The 19,553-nt window shown below is 41.3% G+C and overlaps 2 protein-coding genes and 1 pseudogene across 2 annotated transcripts in view; 1 reads left to right on the top strand and 2 right to left on the bottom strand.

The window, feature by feature from the left end:
- Positions 1–2,495: 2,495 nt before the first annotated feature.
- On the bottom strand, positions 2,496–6,090 carry LOC110961286 (interferon alpha-inducible protein 27-like protein 2A). The gene is made up of 4 exons (XM_022208839.2): positions 5,893–6,090; positions 5,745–5,774; positions 5,460–5,621; positions 2,496–2,946 (listed from the first exon to the last, which is right to left on the bottom strand). Exons 1-4 carry the CDS (start codon positions 5,900–5,902, stop codon positions 2,834–2,836), a joined length of 315 nt encoding a protein of 104 aa, XP_022064531.1. The 5' UTR covers positions 5,903–6,090; the 3' UTR covers positions 2,496–2,833.
- Positions 6,091–6,548: 458 nt separating this feature from the next.
- LOC110961285 (galectin-8-like) lies at positions 6,549–13,763 on the top strand (annotated as a pseudogene).
- A 955-nt stretch (positions 13,764–14,718) lies between these two features.
- LOC110961284 (palmitoyltransferase ZDHHC14-like) overlaps positions 14,719–19,553 on the bottom strand; it is a 51,021-nt gene continuing 46,186 nt past the window's right edge. Inside the window, 2 exon segments of the mRNA XM_022208833.2 lie at positions 14,719–15,850; positions 15,853–15,886. Of these exon segments, the coding sequence (XP_022064525.2) occupies positions 15,423–15,850; positions 15,853–15,886 (462 nt within the window). The 3' untranslated portion in view covers positions 14,719–15,422.

Raw genomic sequence — 19,553 nt, 5'->3', positions numbered from 1 at the left:
CTTCCCGCCGATGCTAAACAGCAAAGCTGGAAGGTGAGGGTGTACCCAGTCGAAGTAGGCTGCAGAGGCTTCGCAGCCACCTCGACATTCAGGCTTCTCCGGGAGATGAGAGTGCATGGGAAGGCCCACCGGCAGTCGATCAAGGACCCCCCAGAGCCGCTGAAAGGAAAGTCAGTAGCTGTGGATGAAGAGCAAGGACTCCATCTGGGCCTTCAAGTAAGAAGATGGCATCTAGGGGGTGAACCTGGGATTCACTGCTGAACCCTCTGGAGGTATCATGGACCTATCAGCGAAACACCGATGAAGGAGGGTGCCCTCACTCACTGGACCATCCCACAGAGTCTTTAGGTGTCTCATGTATGAAAGAAGGGATATCAACATCTAGTCCTACACACCAGATCTTACTTAAATGTCAAATGATTCAAACTTGTATGACCTTACAGTCACTGCATCACTTCTAAGTAGAACAGTATGACACTTGCTCTTATGTCAAATTCAAAATTAACACCTCGTTATAATCATCTTCTTTTGAGCTCACACAGCCCCATATTATTTCACTTCCACTTACGTGTTTCACTGTCAGGATGGTAGTTATTTATACATCAAAGTATAAAAATTCATTAATTTCTTCCATTAATTTCTGTAATTGCCGCTATATAAATAAAATTGCATTGAATTGAACCAGCAGGCCAATGTGTTTTTCTTGAATGCGTCCATAGAGGTCACTGTTATGCAATATCCTTCACACTGCTTGAGGTGCCACAGAAGCTCAACTGATAACCGCGGTGCCAAGTCTGAAGCAGCTGTCTGTTTTTTTAGAAATAGATTATAAAAGAAGCACACTGCTCTTGAATTGCTGGGGCGATGATGGTGACAGATACAAGGCTTGAAGTAATCAAAGAAAAAGCAAATAAGTGAAAGTTGAGGCAAAAAAAGTTGAGATGCTGCAGAAAAGTTAAATTCATATTAAGGCTGGACCACAGCAAAAAGCTCATGAATAAAACAGCTTTCTTTTCTTCCCCCTTGATGTGGAATAACAGGAAAAGGCCCACTGAATTTTGACAGAAGAAGGTTGAGCCAGCTTAGGTAAGCTTGAATTGCTTTATTTTTGTTTTTGTGTGGGGGGTCGTTGAGTGCTTAGCACTGGAGTTTCAGTTTCTCTCTGCAACAACATGTGAGGGCTGCTGATGCGGGTCACACCCTCTGTTGATTGCCCAAGTGAAACCAGACAGGGGCGGTTTAGCCGGGCGCATTCCAGTGAAGTTGGAAACAGCTGTGACTCTGTCAGGTACTTAACGGCACAGACTGCCCACATAGTGCGAAGACCACATAGGGTTAAGACCTGCGAGTCTACCTGCGCGAGTCCACCGAGCTAGGACACCGCTAAGGTCTGTCTGTCACTGTTTAACGCACAATGTGTCACACACGCATCCCAGTCATTGTCGGCAACCGGAAAAGACGCGTAGTCCTCCGCAAACGCAATCCACACAACCTGTCCGCTCTCTCTGAAAGTGGTCCCAGCCCACACTCGGTTACCTTTGGTCTTTGGAACTGTCAGTCCGCAGTTAATAAGACAGAATTCATCAGTTCACTGATGAAACTCTCAGACATTCAGGTCCTAGCCCTGACTGAGACATGGATCCGTGTTCTGCTGAGTCCCTTTCTACTTTTAAGAGACAATTGAAGACTCAATTGTTCAGAGAACACCTAGGCACTTAATCTGACTCCACCTTAGGGGTAGAATAAGTCAGGTGGTCCAAAACCCAGCACTTATTTAGCGCTGACAAAGTATAAAAAAAGGGGGGGTTGGCAATTCTTCTGCAACTTGATGGCAACACCTTTGACCAATCGCACTTGAAGCACTTTTTGCACTTACTACAGGTTTTTCCTTATGTCTGAATTCTTGCTTGTGTTGTACGTCGCTTTGGACAAAAGCGTCTGCTAAATGAAATTGTAGAGTTAGTAGTAGGAAGCTAAAATTGGTGTAAAGTGGTAGATTTCTACTTGCAGCTTTCTGCATTCTGAAGAGTTTCAGCGCCAGCATGTGCCAGACTTCAACATGTCTCAGTCTCTATCAGCCACAGACAGAAAAGCTAGAATGGAACTTTTTCTTCTAGATTTATCATATGTGAGAAATAATATCAGTAACATTTGGAATTTTAAAAGTGAAATGATCGATGATGGGCTAAGACAAAGATTGGAGCACGTATGGAAGAGAGAGACTATAAATAATTGCTTGTCTTCAGCAATATTCTGATTATGATTGCCTGAACACTTCTGTGGGATCAAAACAAGCAGCATCAGCCATGACCTTTAAAGTATGATGACTACCGGAGGGCAGTAAGTCCAGATATTTTCCCTTTTCATGTTGATTTTACAAAAGCTGAACATTCAATAATATAAGTGACCTTTACATAAACACCAAAATAGCAGAGGCTCCATCTGCAGATTTTGTTCGTTTCAATATCAAATGCAAAAATAATACTCACACTGTCTCACATTGTAGCGTTAATTTTTTAATTAATAAAAGTTGGAAGTGTTCATAATAAAGCATGATCTCCATTTCCTTCAGTCCCAATTATATTCTTTCAAAACAACCTCATTATCTTGGCTAAACATTTTACAGCTATGTTCAGTTACACTTCGGTGAAATAGAGTTACTGAACAACATTTAGTTAAGTTACGGGACATTAAGAGAAACTGAAATACTAAACAATATATCAAAGATTACAGATTTACTACAGAAATGTCTGGGATCGTAAGAGTGTTGATTAGTAAGTGGACAACATTATCAGCACTAATAATGTCAGTCGGAATTCTCCATTTTGCAGTCTCATTCCAATTTTTTTTTTTTCAGACCGTTGGTCAGCTTTCCTGCTATTGCTCCAACACCAGCTCCAGCAGTCGCCACGCCTGCAGTGGCGGTCGCTGTTAGACCGGCTGCACCTGCAGAAAACAAAAAGAAAAGAAAACTCACATTAATAGATTGGACTAAGTTAGAAAACGTTCAGAACAGAACAGTTGCACTACTCTCATATCGGCAAACACTCACCAAGCACATGAATAGGAGCACCTTACTGATACTGCCACCCTTTGCCCTCAACACAATCTGCTCTTTCTAGTAAACACTTTGAGATTCTGCTGAAGGGAACACAATTTTGCCGCAGACATCCATCCATCCATTCTCTATACACCGCTTTATCCTCACTAGGGTCGTGGGGGTGGGGTGGGGGGGAGCCTATCCCAGCTGACTCGGGCGAAGGCAGGGGACACCCTGGACAGGTCGCCAGTCTGTCGCAGGGCTACATATACAGACACACAATCACACTCACACCTATGGGCAATTTAGAGTAACCAATTAACGTCAGCATATTTTTGGACTGTGGGAGGAAGCTGGAGTGCCCAGAGAAAACCCATGCATGCACAGGGAGAACATGCAAACTCCATGCAGAAAGATCCCAGGCCCACCCCGGGATTCGAACCAGGGATCTTCTTGCTGCAAGGCAAAAGTGCTAACCACTACTCCACTGTGCAGCCCTGCTGCAGACATGTCGGGTTGAAATTCATGCTTCAGTTGATAGATACCACTAAAGTCGTGCACATGATCTGTGTTAAAAATCACAAGTTTAACCCTCAGTTTAAACTATCAGTCCTAACTCTGCACTGGATTGCCTGTCATACTACTAGACACACCCAGGAGGTTATACAAGCCTCTGTACCAAAATCAAAGGAAGTGAGTGAAAGAATGAACTTTTTCCACCTCATTATGTTATCTTACTAGGTCAATATTTTGCAACAATATCTCATGGTAGTTTGGCGTTGATGTCTAAATATTGATGAAGTGGAAACTAAGTCACAAATCACGGGCCAGAGTGTTAGGTTCAAATGTCTCAAAAACTTCTTTAAAGATCTTTAAAAAAAATCACCTAGAGAGGTCAGCATTCGGAGTCAGCAGGATTTATTGTCGACACAAATCCAGGAGTTGCTCTTTGTAGTGATTAACACCCCAAGAAAAACCACAGATGCTGTCCACCGCCTTTTATGCTGTGAGAGTTGGTCATTTTTCCACGCATACAGAAGTGACAGTTTTGACTCCATTATACTTTTCTAAATCTATTGGTCAGATTATCATCATAATTCACCCACAGATCACCCCCTACAGAGGATATCATTAGGTCATGTTTTACAGACCACATGCCCAGATATGTTTAAACTTTGCCCTGTTCTTCTGAGACAGATTTCATGCATATTATACTTTTATGTATCGTTATGTTTCTTATATCCCACTTTTAAAAGTTACATTCATTTAAGTTTACACCATCGTGATTTGAGTACACCACATATCATTTTCTACAAGGTATGAATCTTCACAGCAAAGTTGCAGGTTATACTTTGTGATCTTCCAGCTGTATGTGTGTGTGTGTGTCCTCCACAGACACACAGCATACCATCAGAACATCAGTCATTACTACAATATTCATCATTATGTATTAACTCTCTTTTTCAGCCTAATAGCATTTGCCATAATTACATCAACTTTTACTTTTAGCACATTGTGCCAAAAAAAATTTCACTACAATAACTAGAATAAAATGGAAAAGTCAAACTAGTGCATGGATGCATTAATGCAGTAAGTATTGTCAGCCTTCTTTACTTTGTTCATGAAACAATTATTTACCAGTGCTGATATTCATTTTATTGTGCCTAAAGTGCACCAGGAAACATTTCCCACACTATTTACACCACCACCAGCCTGGACCTTTAACACAACACAGATTAGGCTCTTGGATTCATGTTGTTGACACCCCAGGTCTGACTATTATCTGCATGACTCAGAAGAAGACTTTATTCATTAGGTGTGGCAATGCATTCCCAGTCTTCAACAAACATATCCACTGAGATCACTTTTAAAACTAGAGAAACTCGGGGAACTTTTAAAAGCAGGGTTTTCTCTGGCTTCCTCCCACAGTCCAAAAATATGCCGAGGTTAATTGATTATTCTAAATTGCCCGTAGGTGTGAATGCAAGTGTGATTGTCTGTATATGTAGCTCTGTGAGAGACTGGCAACATGTCCAGGATGTTTCCTGCCTCCGCCCTAAGTCAGCTGAGAGAGTCTCCAGCCCCCTGCGACCCCAAGGAGGAATATACAGTGTATAGATGATGGATGGACTTTGAGTAAACTTTCAAAGGCCATATAACCACGTGGAATAGGTAGCTGGTAAACACGCTCTATTCACTCCTATGTACAGTAGCTTGGAAATTATTTGCAATATGAAGGTAAAACTTTGCATGGCTTCATTAAATCTACTACAGAAATAAAACTAAAATCAGTGGACTCTTAGGAGGTCAGGTGAAAGCTTTTTTTCCCCAGAGTCGGTTGATTGTATATTAAATGATCGAATAAGATTTTACTGAAACCATTCAGACATAACTGTGAAGAACAAACAAACAAAAGTACCTGCTGACTGCAAAACAGCCACAAGGCTCCCTGCTGCCACTCCTCCTCCATTAGCAAGAGCAGCAGAAGACATCATTCCTGCAGCGTAGGAACCTGCTGCTATTCCAGCTGAGGTGAAACCTATGGCTCCCAGGGCAACAGGAGCCAGGACCACTGCTCCCACTGCACACGGACCAGAACACGTGACGTTATTATGACACCAACGGTGAATGATACAGCACATAATGCCTTAAATATATATTATTGTGTGTTGAAATCTAAGAAAAAGGGCATTCAAAACCACACCTGCTCCTACTACGACGCCAGCAAAAGTCACTGAAACACACAAAAAAATCCATGTAAATATAACGAACCCTCACTTAATCAAACATCACATTTTTATTAAGTAGATCAGAATACTTTCAAATTAGGAAAGGTTCTATAAAATACTTACCATAACCCATAGCGTCTTCTGATCAGACTAACAGCTGAGCTTCAGCTAGAAATAAAACAACAGATTAATCACTTCCTGTATTTATAAGCGGCGTCACATGTGAGGGTCATCGCCCAGCAACGAAAACGGAACTCAATCTTTCTGTCATCAACATTAAAAAGAAATGTAATCTTTTGAGCTGCAAGCGGTTTGAGAGCTTTTTCTTTCTTTTTTTTTTTTTTGCTCATCACGCGACACACAAGACATGCAGAAAAAAATGTTTGTAAAGACGATGCGTTCAAGAACCGTCGGAAAGTTAAACATTTGGTGATTGTTTCTGTTTTTACAGCTTCTGAATTTGATTAATGGCCTAATTGTGCATATATTTGGAGGGATCTTTAAAATTACAGGTTCATATTTAGTGAAAAACGCTCTTTGTGCAAACAAACAGATTACAGATGGGGCAGCCAATATATTTTTCACATAATTTCCAGAGCAGGCGCATTGATGATCCTAATTTTGCCAGAAAACGGCTATTTTATTATTATTATTATTATTATTATTATTATTATTATTTCCTTCGCCCTGTTTAAAAATTGAAGTGTAGCAACAGTTTACAGTAACATAAAATGTGAAAGCAAAAACAGGCCAGTGAGGCTCTTCAACTTATCCACTAAACCCGATCACATGGTGGGATTTACGCATGCGCCAGGCGTTCATGGCCGATGGAGAGAAAGATGCCCATTGCCATCATCCCCGTGTAGCGCAGGAGAGCTCCAGCCCGGTCCTGTTTGCCGCAGAAACCACCGTCTGTCCGCACAGCTGCATGTCGCAGTGTGACACAGGGAGCCCGATGTCTGTGGCAAATGCGAAACACACTGTTCTGAATCCGGTAAGAGGCGTATTATTATTACTGCCATTATTGTTATTATTACTAGTATTATCATCTCCATCAGTCCTGCGATGGCATCACGCAGGACTCAGCACACCTTCATGTAGTTTCTAATCCAGCTGAAGACTGTACACACTCAGGTAATCAGGCTGTGCATTCTGAGCCAGCCAGTGCTGCATTTGAGGTCTCAGACCTTCAGTCTTGCTGTCAGTGCAGACATCCACTAATCCTAACTCCCTGCTCCAGGTGATCCCCTACACTGGGCCCATACCTGGAGGCCTGCACCCTGGGGAGATCATAATCATCCAGGGCACTGTGCCCCCAGATGCTGACAGGTAAGACTTGATGACATGACAGAGGCGCCACCTTATGGACACGATTTTATTAGTAAACCCACAGCGTTTTTATGGTTTACCCCAGAGAAACTTCTCATCACTGTGGTTTCTGCTTCAAAGGATCCCTTCACAGACACACCTTGGTCAGCTAAAAATGACTAAGATAATGTTTCAGTGCAGCTTTCAGATAGAAAATCAGCTAAATGTTTATATAAGGGAGTTGAGCATTAAAAATGTACATGAACAAGTTGAAGTGAACATCTCAGAGAGTAGAAGGGTCAGAGTGTGCACCTGTGGAGTTTCTATGTTCTCCCAGTGTTGTATGTAGGTTTTCTCTGGGTGCTCCGGCTTTGTTTTGTTGGATGCTTGGTGGCCCATCCTCAGTGCAGGACTGTGGACACACTGGAGCAACATCTCATTACTGGCAAGATGAATGATCAATAAAAATAAACTTTATTTCTATTGTTCCTTTCAAAACTGGAGCTGCTTTACAAACTAAACCATGCAAAGTCTTAAAGATCAATAGTAAACATTACACAAAGGCAATAAAACATTAGTAAAAGGCAGGGAAACTTTAGAAACACAGTAAAATATCATACAAATGCCTGACAGTTCAAGTGAGCTTTTAAACGCTTTCTCAATTAATGCATTAACTGATCTTTTACTAACTTTTAACAGTAATTGATTCTCTGATCTGGGAAGTTTTGGTGCAGAATAAGGTGCCTAAAAGTTCCAAGATGTAGAGCGGAGCGATTTCAAAGTAAGCAAGAGAATTTTGAATTGAATCCTGAACTGAATGGGGGGCTCAGTTTGAAAAAAACAGTTGCAGGATCTTTTAGGCAAGTCAGTAATGATCTGTAGCAGTCGAGGTAGGAGAAAAAGGAAGGTCTGGACAAAGGCTATGTGTAGCTGACAGGAATGTGATGACTAAAATTGAGGTTTTGACCAAAGGCCACTCCAGGTTTCTGGCTGAGTGTTTCTGGTACAGTAGTCCAAGGAATGAGGGGACATTTATAGAAATATGGTTGACACCAATAGGAACAACTTTAGCCATATCTGTATTAACTTGTAGGGTACTAGATGTTGTACAGTATTGTATTGCAGTAAGACGGAGAATCCTCACTGTCATGACTGTCTGTGGGAATGGAAATGTATTTATTTTTACCCCTTTGATGCCCAACATGGGTCAAGAGATACCCATTTCCTGTTGAATATGGGTCACTTTTGACCCATGTTGTGCATCAAAGGGTTAAAGTTACTAAGTTTCCAACCTGTCCCATCATTTTCAAAGACATGGATTTTCAAGGACTCTAAAAGGACACAGGATTAGCTTAGAGGAATTTTTAGCCTCACCTGTTACTTCAGTTTTTCCTCAGCAACAAGTCAAAGAAACGTGAATAATAAATGCTTGCTGCACTCCAGCTGAAGGTGAACTAACAGGCTGCAGGGACCTTGTTGATTGTGTCATAAACAAAAGTGTAGAACAGGGGTGTCAAACATGCGGCCTGCAGGCCAAAACCGGCCCATGAGAGGGTCCAATCCGGCCCGCGGGACGACTTTGTAAAGTGTAAAAATGACAGAGAAGACATTAACTGCAAATTGTAGACTTGTAAAAATATAAATTTGAAATAATTTCTAGACCATGACAAGTTGTTTTGATCAGAAAGTAAAATAGTAGATTGCTCACTGTTCTTTTTGTTCTTCATTTTGTGTCTCATTTTTGTAATATTTTGTCTTGGTGTTGTTTTTTGAACAGACTTTTGTCAATTTGTCTCATGTTTTTGTCATTTTGTTTCTAGTTTTTGTCATTTTGCGTTCCTTTTTGTCTCACTTGTGCTTTTTGTCTTTTTTGTCTGACTTTTGTCATTTTGTTCATAAAGTACAACACTATATTGTTCAGTTCCAGATACCTGTGACTAAATGTTTTGTGCCTTTGTAGACACACTGCTGATCTGGAAGTTGTATTGTGTAAATGATCAACTGAGGCATAATATTGCTTGAAATTGAACTTCAAGAAACTTCAGGTTGTTCATAATGTTTTGTAAAAAAGATGATTCCTTTAATGTGAACATTTTCAGAATGACTTTTTAGCACTAAAAACAAAGGAAAATCTGGGAGTTGTCGTTATTAATTGGTTATGTGTGACTTTGCTGGTCCGGCCTACTTGAGCTCATATAGGGCTGAATGTGGCCCCTGACTAAAATGAGTTTGACACCCCTGGTCTAGACCTATATCTTCAAAACTGGCCTCCGTACAAGAACGGCCCGGCCTGCCTGTCTATATTCTCCTTCAGTGGTGCACATCACACCAACAAACCTGCACTTCATCAAACCACCAAAACCCCTTGACATGCAATGAACTTGTAACTCTCTGGGACCTGCTGGGTTTTGGGGCCTCCAGTGCAGTCGTCGTCCTCATCCGCTCCGTCGGTGACCCAGCCCGAGTGTGCGCTCCCTCTCTCCGCAGGTTTCAGATCGACCTGTCGAGCGGCTGCAGCACCAAGCCGCGCTCTGGACGTCGCCCCCCCAACTTCAGCCCTCGCTTCAAAGGCTCGCCCTGCGTGGTGTGTAACTCCCTGCTGCAGGAGAACTGGGGCAAGAGGGAGACGCTCCACCAGCTGCCCTACAAACGCGGCGCCCCCCTTCGAGACATCATCCTGGTGCACCGAGGACGTCTTTAAGGTCAGTGACTTGAAGCTGGAGGACATAAATGCACTCACTGATTTAATGGAAGGGGGTACTAAGCTGATGTTCTCCCCCTCTAGGTGGCAGTAAATGGTACTCACCTGCTGCAATACAAGCACAGAATCCCCTAAACAGGGTCGACACATTTTCTGTTTCTGGAAAGTCAAGGTGCATGCTGTTGGCTACATCCCCAACTCAGTACGTACTTTCCCAACCCTTGTTTTCTTTTATTTTTTCCTTCATGACCTGTTAGATTTGTTTTGTTATTTTTCCTCTAAATGTCTTCTCTCCCTCTAAGGCATATTCAGAATCGGGTGACTTGGTGAGTTTTTCCTTTTGCGTCATTTCATAAAACTGCTCTTTCTTAAAACTAGATCCCATCTTCTAAGTGATTCTTGTTTGCAAAATACAGACTGTTCATTCAGAAGCCCTATAAAGGATTTCTTGTGATATTATGTGTGTGTTTTTTATTCAGTAGTCAATTAATGAGTTCTAGGAACTCAGCAAGAACCCAATAATCTGCACATTCCACACTAGTAAATGTTCCCCTGTCCTTACTGATAGCATAAACATAATATTGAATTCAGGTTGTATTGTCGTTTCAGAGCCTCCCTTACAAAGGCAGTATACTCAAAGGACTGAACCCTGGACAGCACATCACAATAAAAGGGCAGGTCAGCATGTATCCTCACAGGTAAGTGATAACTGCTTAAATTTCTAATATAACAATAAAAGTGTCTTCATCTTTATCTGACTGATTTGTTTGGATGACTGCTGGGCTTAAACAGAAGAAGCAGCGTTCTCTTGAATGGTTTACCTTTAATGCACATTTCTTCCAGTTTCACAGTGAACCTCGCAACAGCAGGACGGAGAACATCGCTCTCCATCTGAACCCCCGCATGAAGTCGCGTGTTCATCAGGAACTCGTACCTGAGTGAATCGTGGAGGTCAGGAGAGCGGGAGCTGCCGTTCTTTCCCTTCTCATCAGGAGAGTACTTTGAGGTAAGAATCACCTGCAAGCTTTCAAGCCTTACTTCTGAATGAGTCTCATCTGTAGCTGTATTATACGGTCGTGGAGAAAAGTTCACATACACTTACAAAGCAGTCTTGAGCTTCCAGTAACGACTAGAACTTATTTTCCTAGAATGAATCGTTGAGGGCTGAACAGTGGGGTAGTGGTTAGCACTTTCGCCTTGCAGCAAGAAGATCCCTGGTTTGCGTCCCGGCTTTCCTGGGATCTTTTTGCATGGCGTTTGCATGTTCTCCTGTGCATGCGTGAGTTTTCTCCGGGCACTCCGCTTCCTCCCACAGTCCAAAAATATGCTGAGGTTAATTGATTACTCTAAATTGCCCGTAGGTGTGATTGTTTGTCTGTTTATGTAGCCCTGCGACAGACTGGTGACCTGTCCAGGGTGTCCCCTGCCTTTGCCCGAGTCAGCTGGGATAGGCTCCAGCACCCCCGTGACCCTAGTGAGGATAAAGCGGTGTATAGAGAATGAATGAATGAATGAATGGATGGATGGATGGATGGAATCATTGAGCTCCATGTGTCTTTTTCATAAAAAACATGTTTCTATCTGTGTTTCATAGATTTATTATAGGTCATCTGGTAACATGACTTAATCTGCTGTTCAAACATATCCACACAGCAACAGTTTTGGTGATGTAAACAGTTGTGCTAATCAAATATTCTTCATGGCATGGCCCCTTAACTTCTCATGACTGATTATGATTGACTGCACCTGCTGACTCCTCTGAGATAACTTTAATATGGTAATTTACACACACTCACTAGACTCGGACACAAACCCTACAATAGGAAAGTCTGAAGAGCCAAGTACAAGATTTGAAGAAGTCAGGAAAGATGCTTCAGATCCCAAAATCAAATGTAGTAACAGTTGTTTTTTTTTTTTAGTATAAAGTGCATGATACAGTTGTGTCACTTCCACTTTAAGAAAGAAACACAAGTTATTATCTGTTAGTGAGAAACATTTGTCAGGATGGTCAGAAAAGTCATGCCACGAAGAAATTCAGATAATCACAACTGTTTAAAACACCAAAACTGATCATTCAAGTTGCTGTATTTATATGTTTGATGAAGAAGATTTTGCGATTTTTCCAGAAGACCTGTACAGGGGGTCCTCGGTTTACGACGTCCTCGACCTACGGTGTTTTGTCATTACGTCAGAACTGGTTACGGGAGTGGGGTCCTTGGTTTACGATGTACAGCATTTCGTCGTTACTGGTTACGTTGAACTCGTTGGTGAGCTGAGCGGACGAATACGTCGTTACCTGGTGCTATAAGATGGCTTGTTTACATTGGCCGGGTGTACACTACCTTGGATTGTGCTACATTCGCTAACTTTTTGTCCTTCATTGTGGCTCTCAAGCATAAGTCAGACTCTTCTGATGGCTACAATGCAACATGATCTGTTATCCTCTTGTAAAGACTCATGCATCATGAAAGTCACTGGTATTCATGACTTTTCTGAAGAACTGATTGATATGGTGAAGCCACATAATAGCTTTGTTTACATTTTTGCTGGAGTTACGACTTACGGAGAAAATCGACTTAGGTTGCACCGTAGGAACAGAACTCCGACATAAGTCAAGGACCCCTGTAATAAAATAATTTGTGTGTGTGGCAAGGACACGTGTTTCAGTGATTCTATCATAGAAAAAAAATTGAGTTATAGGAGTCATTGGAAAATCAAGACTGCTTTAAGAGTGTATGGAAACTTTTTGTTCATGACCGTATGTTACTAGAAGCATCTCATATTTATCATTCTGTGCTCTGTGTTCAAATTCTCCTCTCAGATCCTCCTCCTCTGTCAGCCTCATCAGTTTAAGCTGGCGGTGAACGGCTCACACTTGTTTGAGTTCAGACATCGGGTGCAGGACCTGAGCAGCATCGACCAGCTGGAGATCATGGGCGACCTGGAGCTCACTGATGTGAAACTGTGGTGACGCGGGACTCGACATGGAAACCAGTGTTACCGACACTGTTGTGTTCTGGTTAGCAGTGCTAATTAGCTTAGCCACAATGACCCAGACGATGGAAGGTGGCAAAACCTGTGCTGACTTCAGGTTGGATGCGAGTTCAGGTTAGTCCTGCAGCAACCACTGGTCATTAACTTTAAGCTACTCTAGCATTTTCATTGACCAAAGGCCATGGACAGGTCCTACCGTGGAGTAAATCTTTTCAGCTCCAACCGGAGGACTGATGCATGAGAGAAAGCTGTGTGGAGCATCAGGCTGTGAGCCGCCATGACTGTTTACAAGTTAGGTGTCCCTGGATCATTTCTTCTTCGTCTTTAGTGCATCTCTGCTGTGATTCAGCCTGTTTAGGTAAAACAGGAAATATATGTAAATGTTAATAGACACTTCAGCACTGGCTTTGCTTATATATAAATTATAAGACAGTCAGTAAATTCAGACAATGAATGAAACAGGAGGCTCCATTCTTCTGGAGTAAAGACTATTCACTGTAAATTTACTGTACAGCTTATTTAAAAAAAAAATCCAAACCTCTCATTTTCACAACATAAATTTGTTGTGGTTGTATTTTTTTTTCCATTTGCAATTTTTGCCCAGTGTTTCATTTATTAATCCATCTGCTGCCAATTTCAGGATTCAACATATAATAGTGTCCCATACACTTGATTTAAGAGTTTACCACGTAATGCTGCAGCAGGACTAAAGCACAGCACAGTACAGGGTCAAGAACATTTCAATAACCTAACAAATGACATTTTGCAATCTGTATTAAACCTATAGAATAGAGTCCAGTCCTGCATCTGTGACCTTCTCTTGTCTCACTGCTCTCCCACTCAGTGCTTCAATAATCAGTCCTGCTCCAAATGAAGACTTAAGAAATCTGCCATGGCATTTTCTATTGTAATGGTTGTAAAAAAAAAAATGTCTGGAAACGATTCTCTATGTATCATACATTATTTAATATAAATAAATGTGTTGCTATTATCATTTTGTCTACATGGTTTGCTTCAAAACCACATTTGGTTTTCACCACAACCTCCTTTGAGCTCTGGTTTGCGTCTTTGTCCTGGTAAATCTATGAAATCTTTATGTACTTGTAACTGCAAACTTTAGTTATAGCAACCTTAGTTACATAATAAGAGTCAGACTGTAGCTGTCTGCACTTGATGTACTTATGTTTCATGCTTTCATATCTGCTAAAAATTTTTTCGTGAATGTTCTCAAAGAAAATATTCTAAGTTTTACTGATAAATATGTAATCATTTTAAATATTTTAAGGATTGTTTTGGGAAGATTTTTACTCATTTTTTGAAAATACTTTCTTGCCAAATTTTGGGGATTTTTAAAAATCAAACTTTCAAGGGATTACTGGATTTTTTTCCTGGAGGTTTTGCAAATTTTCAGAAACTTGGGGATTTTTTTGGACAAGGAGACAATATTTTAGTGCACGTAAATGAGGACAACAAGAGCGTTACTATGAAACAATAAAAAGAACTGCAGTTGATTGCAGTACCCCTGCTCAACCACAAGGTGGTGGAAGAGAATTAAAGTGTGACTAACTGAACATTTATCACCCAAATCAGGCAGTGAACTTTGACTCTTTTCTCTCTTTTTTGCCTGAAGAAATGGTTATTTCCCCATTAAGTGACCTACACATGACTTTCAATAGATATTACTGGAAACTGAGGGCTTGTCTTAGTCTGCTTCTTTAAAGATTTGTGCTTTAGGTCTCAACAGGACTTCTGCCAGGATGAATAGGACACTACATTTCGTCAAGACGGTCTTAACCTTGTTTGAACATCCATAAATGTTCAGTAGCATTGGCTTGTTTTTAATCAGTCGAATTTAACTCTGACCACAGGCCTCCATCACAAGATAGACTTTAAAGGACATGATTTCACCACTTGACTCTCACACCTTCAATATTAATGCGATTCAATCTTATAAAAAGTTCGTTTTTTAATAATATCCACAGGAAATATAATTTTTAAGAGTTGTAATAACCATGTTACAGTACAACAGTCTTATTTTTACATAGAAAAGCAGGATGATATGCAACATGAAGACATCAACCATTGCACTGCTGAGAATGTCCAAGAAAAAAGGCAGAAGACATGGTCCAATCAGCAACAGGCAAAACGGCTAAAGTTAGTTTCACAAAAAAAAAAAAAAAATCTGCCAGACCTGTAATCCATTGACAGAAACTCAGCCTTCTGACCAAAAATTTCATGAACTGTCAAAACACAAGTTCTTTTTCTTTTTGCTTGAAATGGCTCACAGACATGCGCCACTTTAAAAACACTCCCCTGTGCAATTTCCAGGAGCTAACGGATTACGTTTCCCTTGAAGTACAAACAAAAAAAAAAAGACAAGTGTACGTCTGAGCTGTCCTACAGGCCATTACACCAGGAACCATCTCTCCCAGTCCCTGCAGAGAGATTTGGCAAGATATTGGCTGAGGACAACAGGTTTTTACTTCGATTCTGTTAAATTCCGCAGATTTTCTAGCAGCTGAATTTAAGCCACAGCCAGTAAGTCAAAAGGAGAGTGAGCTGATCCAAAAGTGGCACAGGAGAGTTTCTGGGGTTGGATGCATGTTTTCATGAGGGGGTGACGAGGGGCGGCGGGGTATATATTCCACTGTCAGACGGAGCTGAGCTTAACCAATCCTCTGACAGAGTCCTCATGTAGCGAGTCCTGGCTGGCTGGGTTGTAGAAGCCGGCCTGCACGGTGTGGCTGTGACCCAAGGGGCTGCCGCAGTGAAGCATACCTGGCGGCGAGGGCACCTCCTCTGGAGTGAGGAAGTGGTGGTGGGCCACCGGCTCCTGGAGGGGGTGGCTGTGGTTGTGCGTGTGTCCGTGGATCGGCAGCATGTCAGTGGCTTCGTGGCAGCTGAGGCTTGGGGTGGACGTCGGAGGGGTGGGCTGTCCGAGGGGGAGTGAGGTGCACGGGCCGCCGAGGGCGAGGGAGGTGCGGCCAGGTAGAGACACTCCGTTTTCAGGGGAGGCCGTTAGGATGACTGGCTCGCTGCTCTGCTGCTGGAGGAGAGGAGTGGCGGCAGCCTGCAAACGAATTTGGTGCTCTGAATGCACTGGTCTTGGTCACACTGAGAAAGCACCAGAATAGCAGGAGATAGAGGACGATGTGGGAGGGGTGGCGAAAGTCACAGAGATAGATCAGGTAACGGAGGTAATAAAAATTAGAAAAGGAAAATAAAAAAAAAAAAAGAGAAAGCAGAATCAGGGAAAGCAGAATACGTGAAGACAACAGAGGAGGGAAGAGGTGATAGGGTGAGAAAAAGAAAGAAAAAAAGATGTTAGTACCCTTGTTAGAATGCAGCGCCACACAAAGAACCTGCACCAACTCATGCATCCACTCTGGTAAAAACAGAGCTGAAGTCAATACAGAGCTGAAAACACGAAGCTATTAAGTCGCCGCTTCATGGCCTAGTGATCTCTATTGCCTTGCTTTACAATGGAAATCACATGTTTAAAACTGGAGCAGAGCAATCAGGTTAAAAGGCACAGCAAGTTCCCAAAACCATACGTTATCTAGGGTGAGATTAGCTGTAATGCAATTAGCGCTTTAGCACCACAGAGTAATCGTGTATTAAAGACCAGTTATAGATGAAAGATCAGTAGCTGTGCAGAGGTGACAGAAATGTAACAAGCCATTTTAACAAATAGGAAAAGTACCCTGATGTCCCATTCTATCCCCCACCACACCCAAAGTCTTACTAACAAGGCACAAAGATTTGACCCAAACATCTCACCTTTCTGTCTCAATCTTACTGGCCTAAAAAGAGCAGATTACAGATGTGATTTAAACAGCAGCTGAGCTACCTTTGACAGCAGAAGAGATGAGGTAACAAGCATTATCAATCCTCTTATCAGCTGCACGTATTAGCTGATCCTGACTTATCACCTTTACAAGCTTGGCTACTCTCCAGGTTGTTTAAAAAGACCAAACGCAGCAAGGGTTATTGGACAGAAGTGACACAGAAACCGTGCTCACCGCCACGTTAGCAGAGAGCTGCGTCATCAGCACTGTGTTGGATATAAAATGAAAATGGAACGCTTCATCATTCTCTTTCTACTTTCTGGCCCACTCACACTTTATAAACAGTCGAAGCCAGACTGACTCAGCACTGTCCATCTCCCACAGCAGACAGACACACAGAGCTACAACCAACAACATGCACATGGCTGATAGATGAACCTTGGATAGCAGATAGCAAGTGATGCAACACAGGCCATGTTTTGGTTGGCTGATGACACAACAAGAGATTTTTTTTCTGTAATCAAAAATTTAAGCCTACATTTATATTTTATACTTTGCTTCAGCCTCAACTCGTACAAAAACTAGGATGACAACTATCATAAAAACACAATGTGTTATTAGTCCATTAATTAACAGAAACAATAACTCCAACTATTTCTGCTAATGCATCAATTGTTTCAGTCATTTCACATCCTGCTTCTCGACTGTATTGTGTATTTATTTTCTGATATGCTACAGATCAAATAATGAATTGATAGAGAACTTAATTACTGAGTGTCGCTTTAAGTTCAAAGCACTGTTTATGCACAACTGCACACTTAATTGCAGGGTCACACCATTACAAAGCCGTTCTCGAATTAAATAAATGTATTTCCGAAATCTGATACCATTTACACTACCGTTCAAAAGTCACTTGTCCTTACTGTTGAAAGAACAGCAGTTTTTTCCCCCAATGATGATAACATTAAATTAATCAGAAATAAAGTGTAGACATTGATAATGTGTTAAATGACTATTCTAGTTGGAAATGGCTGATTTTTAATGGAATATCTCCATAGGGAGACAGAGGAACATTTCCAGCAACCATCACTCCTGTGTTCTGATGCTACATTGTGTTAGCTTATGGTGTTGAAAGGCTAATTGATGATTAGAAAACCCTTGTGCAGGTATGTTAGCACGAGTAAAAGTGTGAGTTTTCATGGAAAACATGAAATTGTTTGAACTGTAGTATATGTTTCATAGCAAAACAAGTCTCAAGATGAGATGGTTGATTATAGTCGCCTGTGTTATTCCTGAGAACACACCCTGCCTGCTAAAAAATGAGAAGGTGACCTATAATAAGTTGTACATTTGGTTGATCTGGGAAGAGCAAGAGAAAAAGAAGCAGTGAGGTAATTAACACGGCATAATTAATTGGAACCAGTTCTAATAGAGCAAAGACACAATCATTGCCTCTTGGGTGGATGACTGAGTGAATAAAAACTGAGAGTAAGGCTGTGGGATGCCAGTCTCCTGTCGCTCACTGGACAGTTATCAACAAGGTGGTTTATGCAGTAGCACTCTGGGTGTGAGACTAAAGATTCAAAGCGAGAAAAATCTCACTCAGTATTTACGAACAGTTAAATCAAATTAAATATAAAAGTAGTGTTTTTCAAGAAAATACAGATTCATCGATCCGTTAAGATAGTTTTATCTATAATCGATCGTTATATTTGTATTACACATAACTGACAGATTAGCTAAATTAACCATCAGAATCACAAAGTCTACCAAAGAGTTTGAAAGACATGTTATTTGTAAAAGCAAAAACAAACAAAAAAACCCCACACATACCTCAACACTGAAATGTTTCTTGAACTTACCATGTGTGAGTTTTGTCAGAAAAATGAACCAAATCCAAAATTTTAAGCTTAAATCTGGTTAAGTTTCCACAAACCACATCACAAATGAATAGTTCAAGGGCATTCGGAAAGTTAAAAATCAGACAGTTCTCTCAGTTTTTGATGGGAGGCGTTATTTCAGTGATTTAAAAAAAAAAAAAAAAGTTAACATGCCTTCAAAATCAGTTGGCAGTTTTTGGGGTTAAAATTGTAAAATACAAGTAAAGTGAAAGCATGAAAATCGAGTATAGTAGACTGGACAAAAGTAATGTGAAACTTGTACCTCTTGTGATTTAAATAATTTTACCAATTCAACCAAGAACCACTCTAAAACCTACTTGATGACACAATATTACCAGGGCTGAATGTGTGGTCTATTCATGTAGGCCTGACTAACAGATTTTCACAGTAATGAAGTGATTTGCACCAGCAGGAGTTTGACAACTAGGAGATTACTGAGGATATTCAGAGTAGAACAGTCACTCCTAATGTGTTACTAGTATGGCATGTTACATAATTTAACAAATGATAGTAAGCACACAGCTGACTGTGTATTGTGCAGACAAATGGCCAGCAGCCAGTACAATAGGACAACTCCAGCTTCTAATCATGACTGCTACAGAAAACAGATGGTAGTTATTTCTGAATGTGCTAACGTAGGGGAATGTTCCTATGGCGTTGAGCCCAACACAACTAGTCCATTCAGGACATTAAGACAGATGACATTCATGTCTGACATCTCAATGAGAACAAGCCCGATGAGGTCGAGTTTGGGTGAGAACAAGGGGGTGACTGTGGCAAAGAGGGAGGGCACCAGTGAAAGATGTTTAGTAGCTGTGTGAGAGGAGGCCCTAAATCTAGTTTGTAACGTGTGAGGTAAACAGCTCCACGGAACAACAAAAGACTGGTTGGTTCAATTCAGGCAGCAAACAAACAGTGAGGTCAGTAAGGCGTCCTCTTCACAAGGAAAGCTATTCTCTCCCAGACTTACAGAGACAGCTCAACACTGCAGAAAATGTGTGTGTCTACTGACTGTGGTGTACCTTCAGATTGTGAGAACGCAAAATGTAATTCATTATACATAATTTCACTACCGTGCCTGCTCATTCATTT

Source organism: Acanthochromis polyacanthus, chromosome 1, assembly GCF_021347895.1.
Source record: "Acanthochromis polyacanthus isolate Apoly-LR-REF ecotype Palm Island chromosome 1, KAUST_Apoly_ChrSc, whole genome shotgun sequence".
Taxonomy (NCBI): Eukaryota; Metazoa; Chordata; class Actinopteri; family Pomacentridae; genus Acanthochromis; species Acanthochromis polyacanthus.
This window is presented reverse-complemented; position numbering and strand designations above follow the sequence as displayed.

Bases quoted from the DNA above. Each gene is read 5' to 3' on its own strand.
- LOC110961286 (XM_022208839.2), bottom strand. The intron at 5,622-5,744 runs GTGTGGTTTTGA...GTCCGTGTGCAG, and splicing joins TGGCGTCGTAGTAGGAGCAG to TGGGAGCAGTGGTCCTGGCT. The intron at 2,947-5,459 runs GTACTTTTGTTT...TGTTTTCTGCAG, and splicing joins GGCTGTTTTGCAGTCAGCAG to GTGCAGCCGGTCTAACAGCG.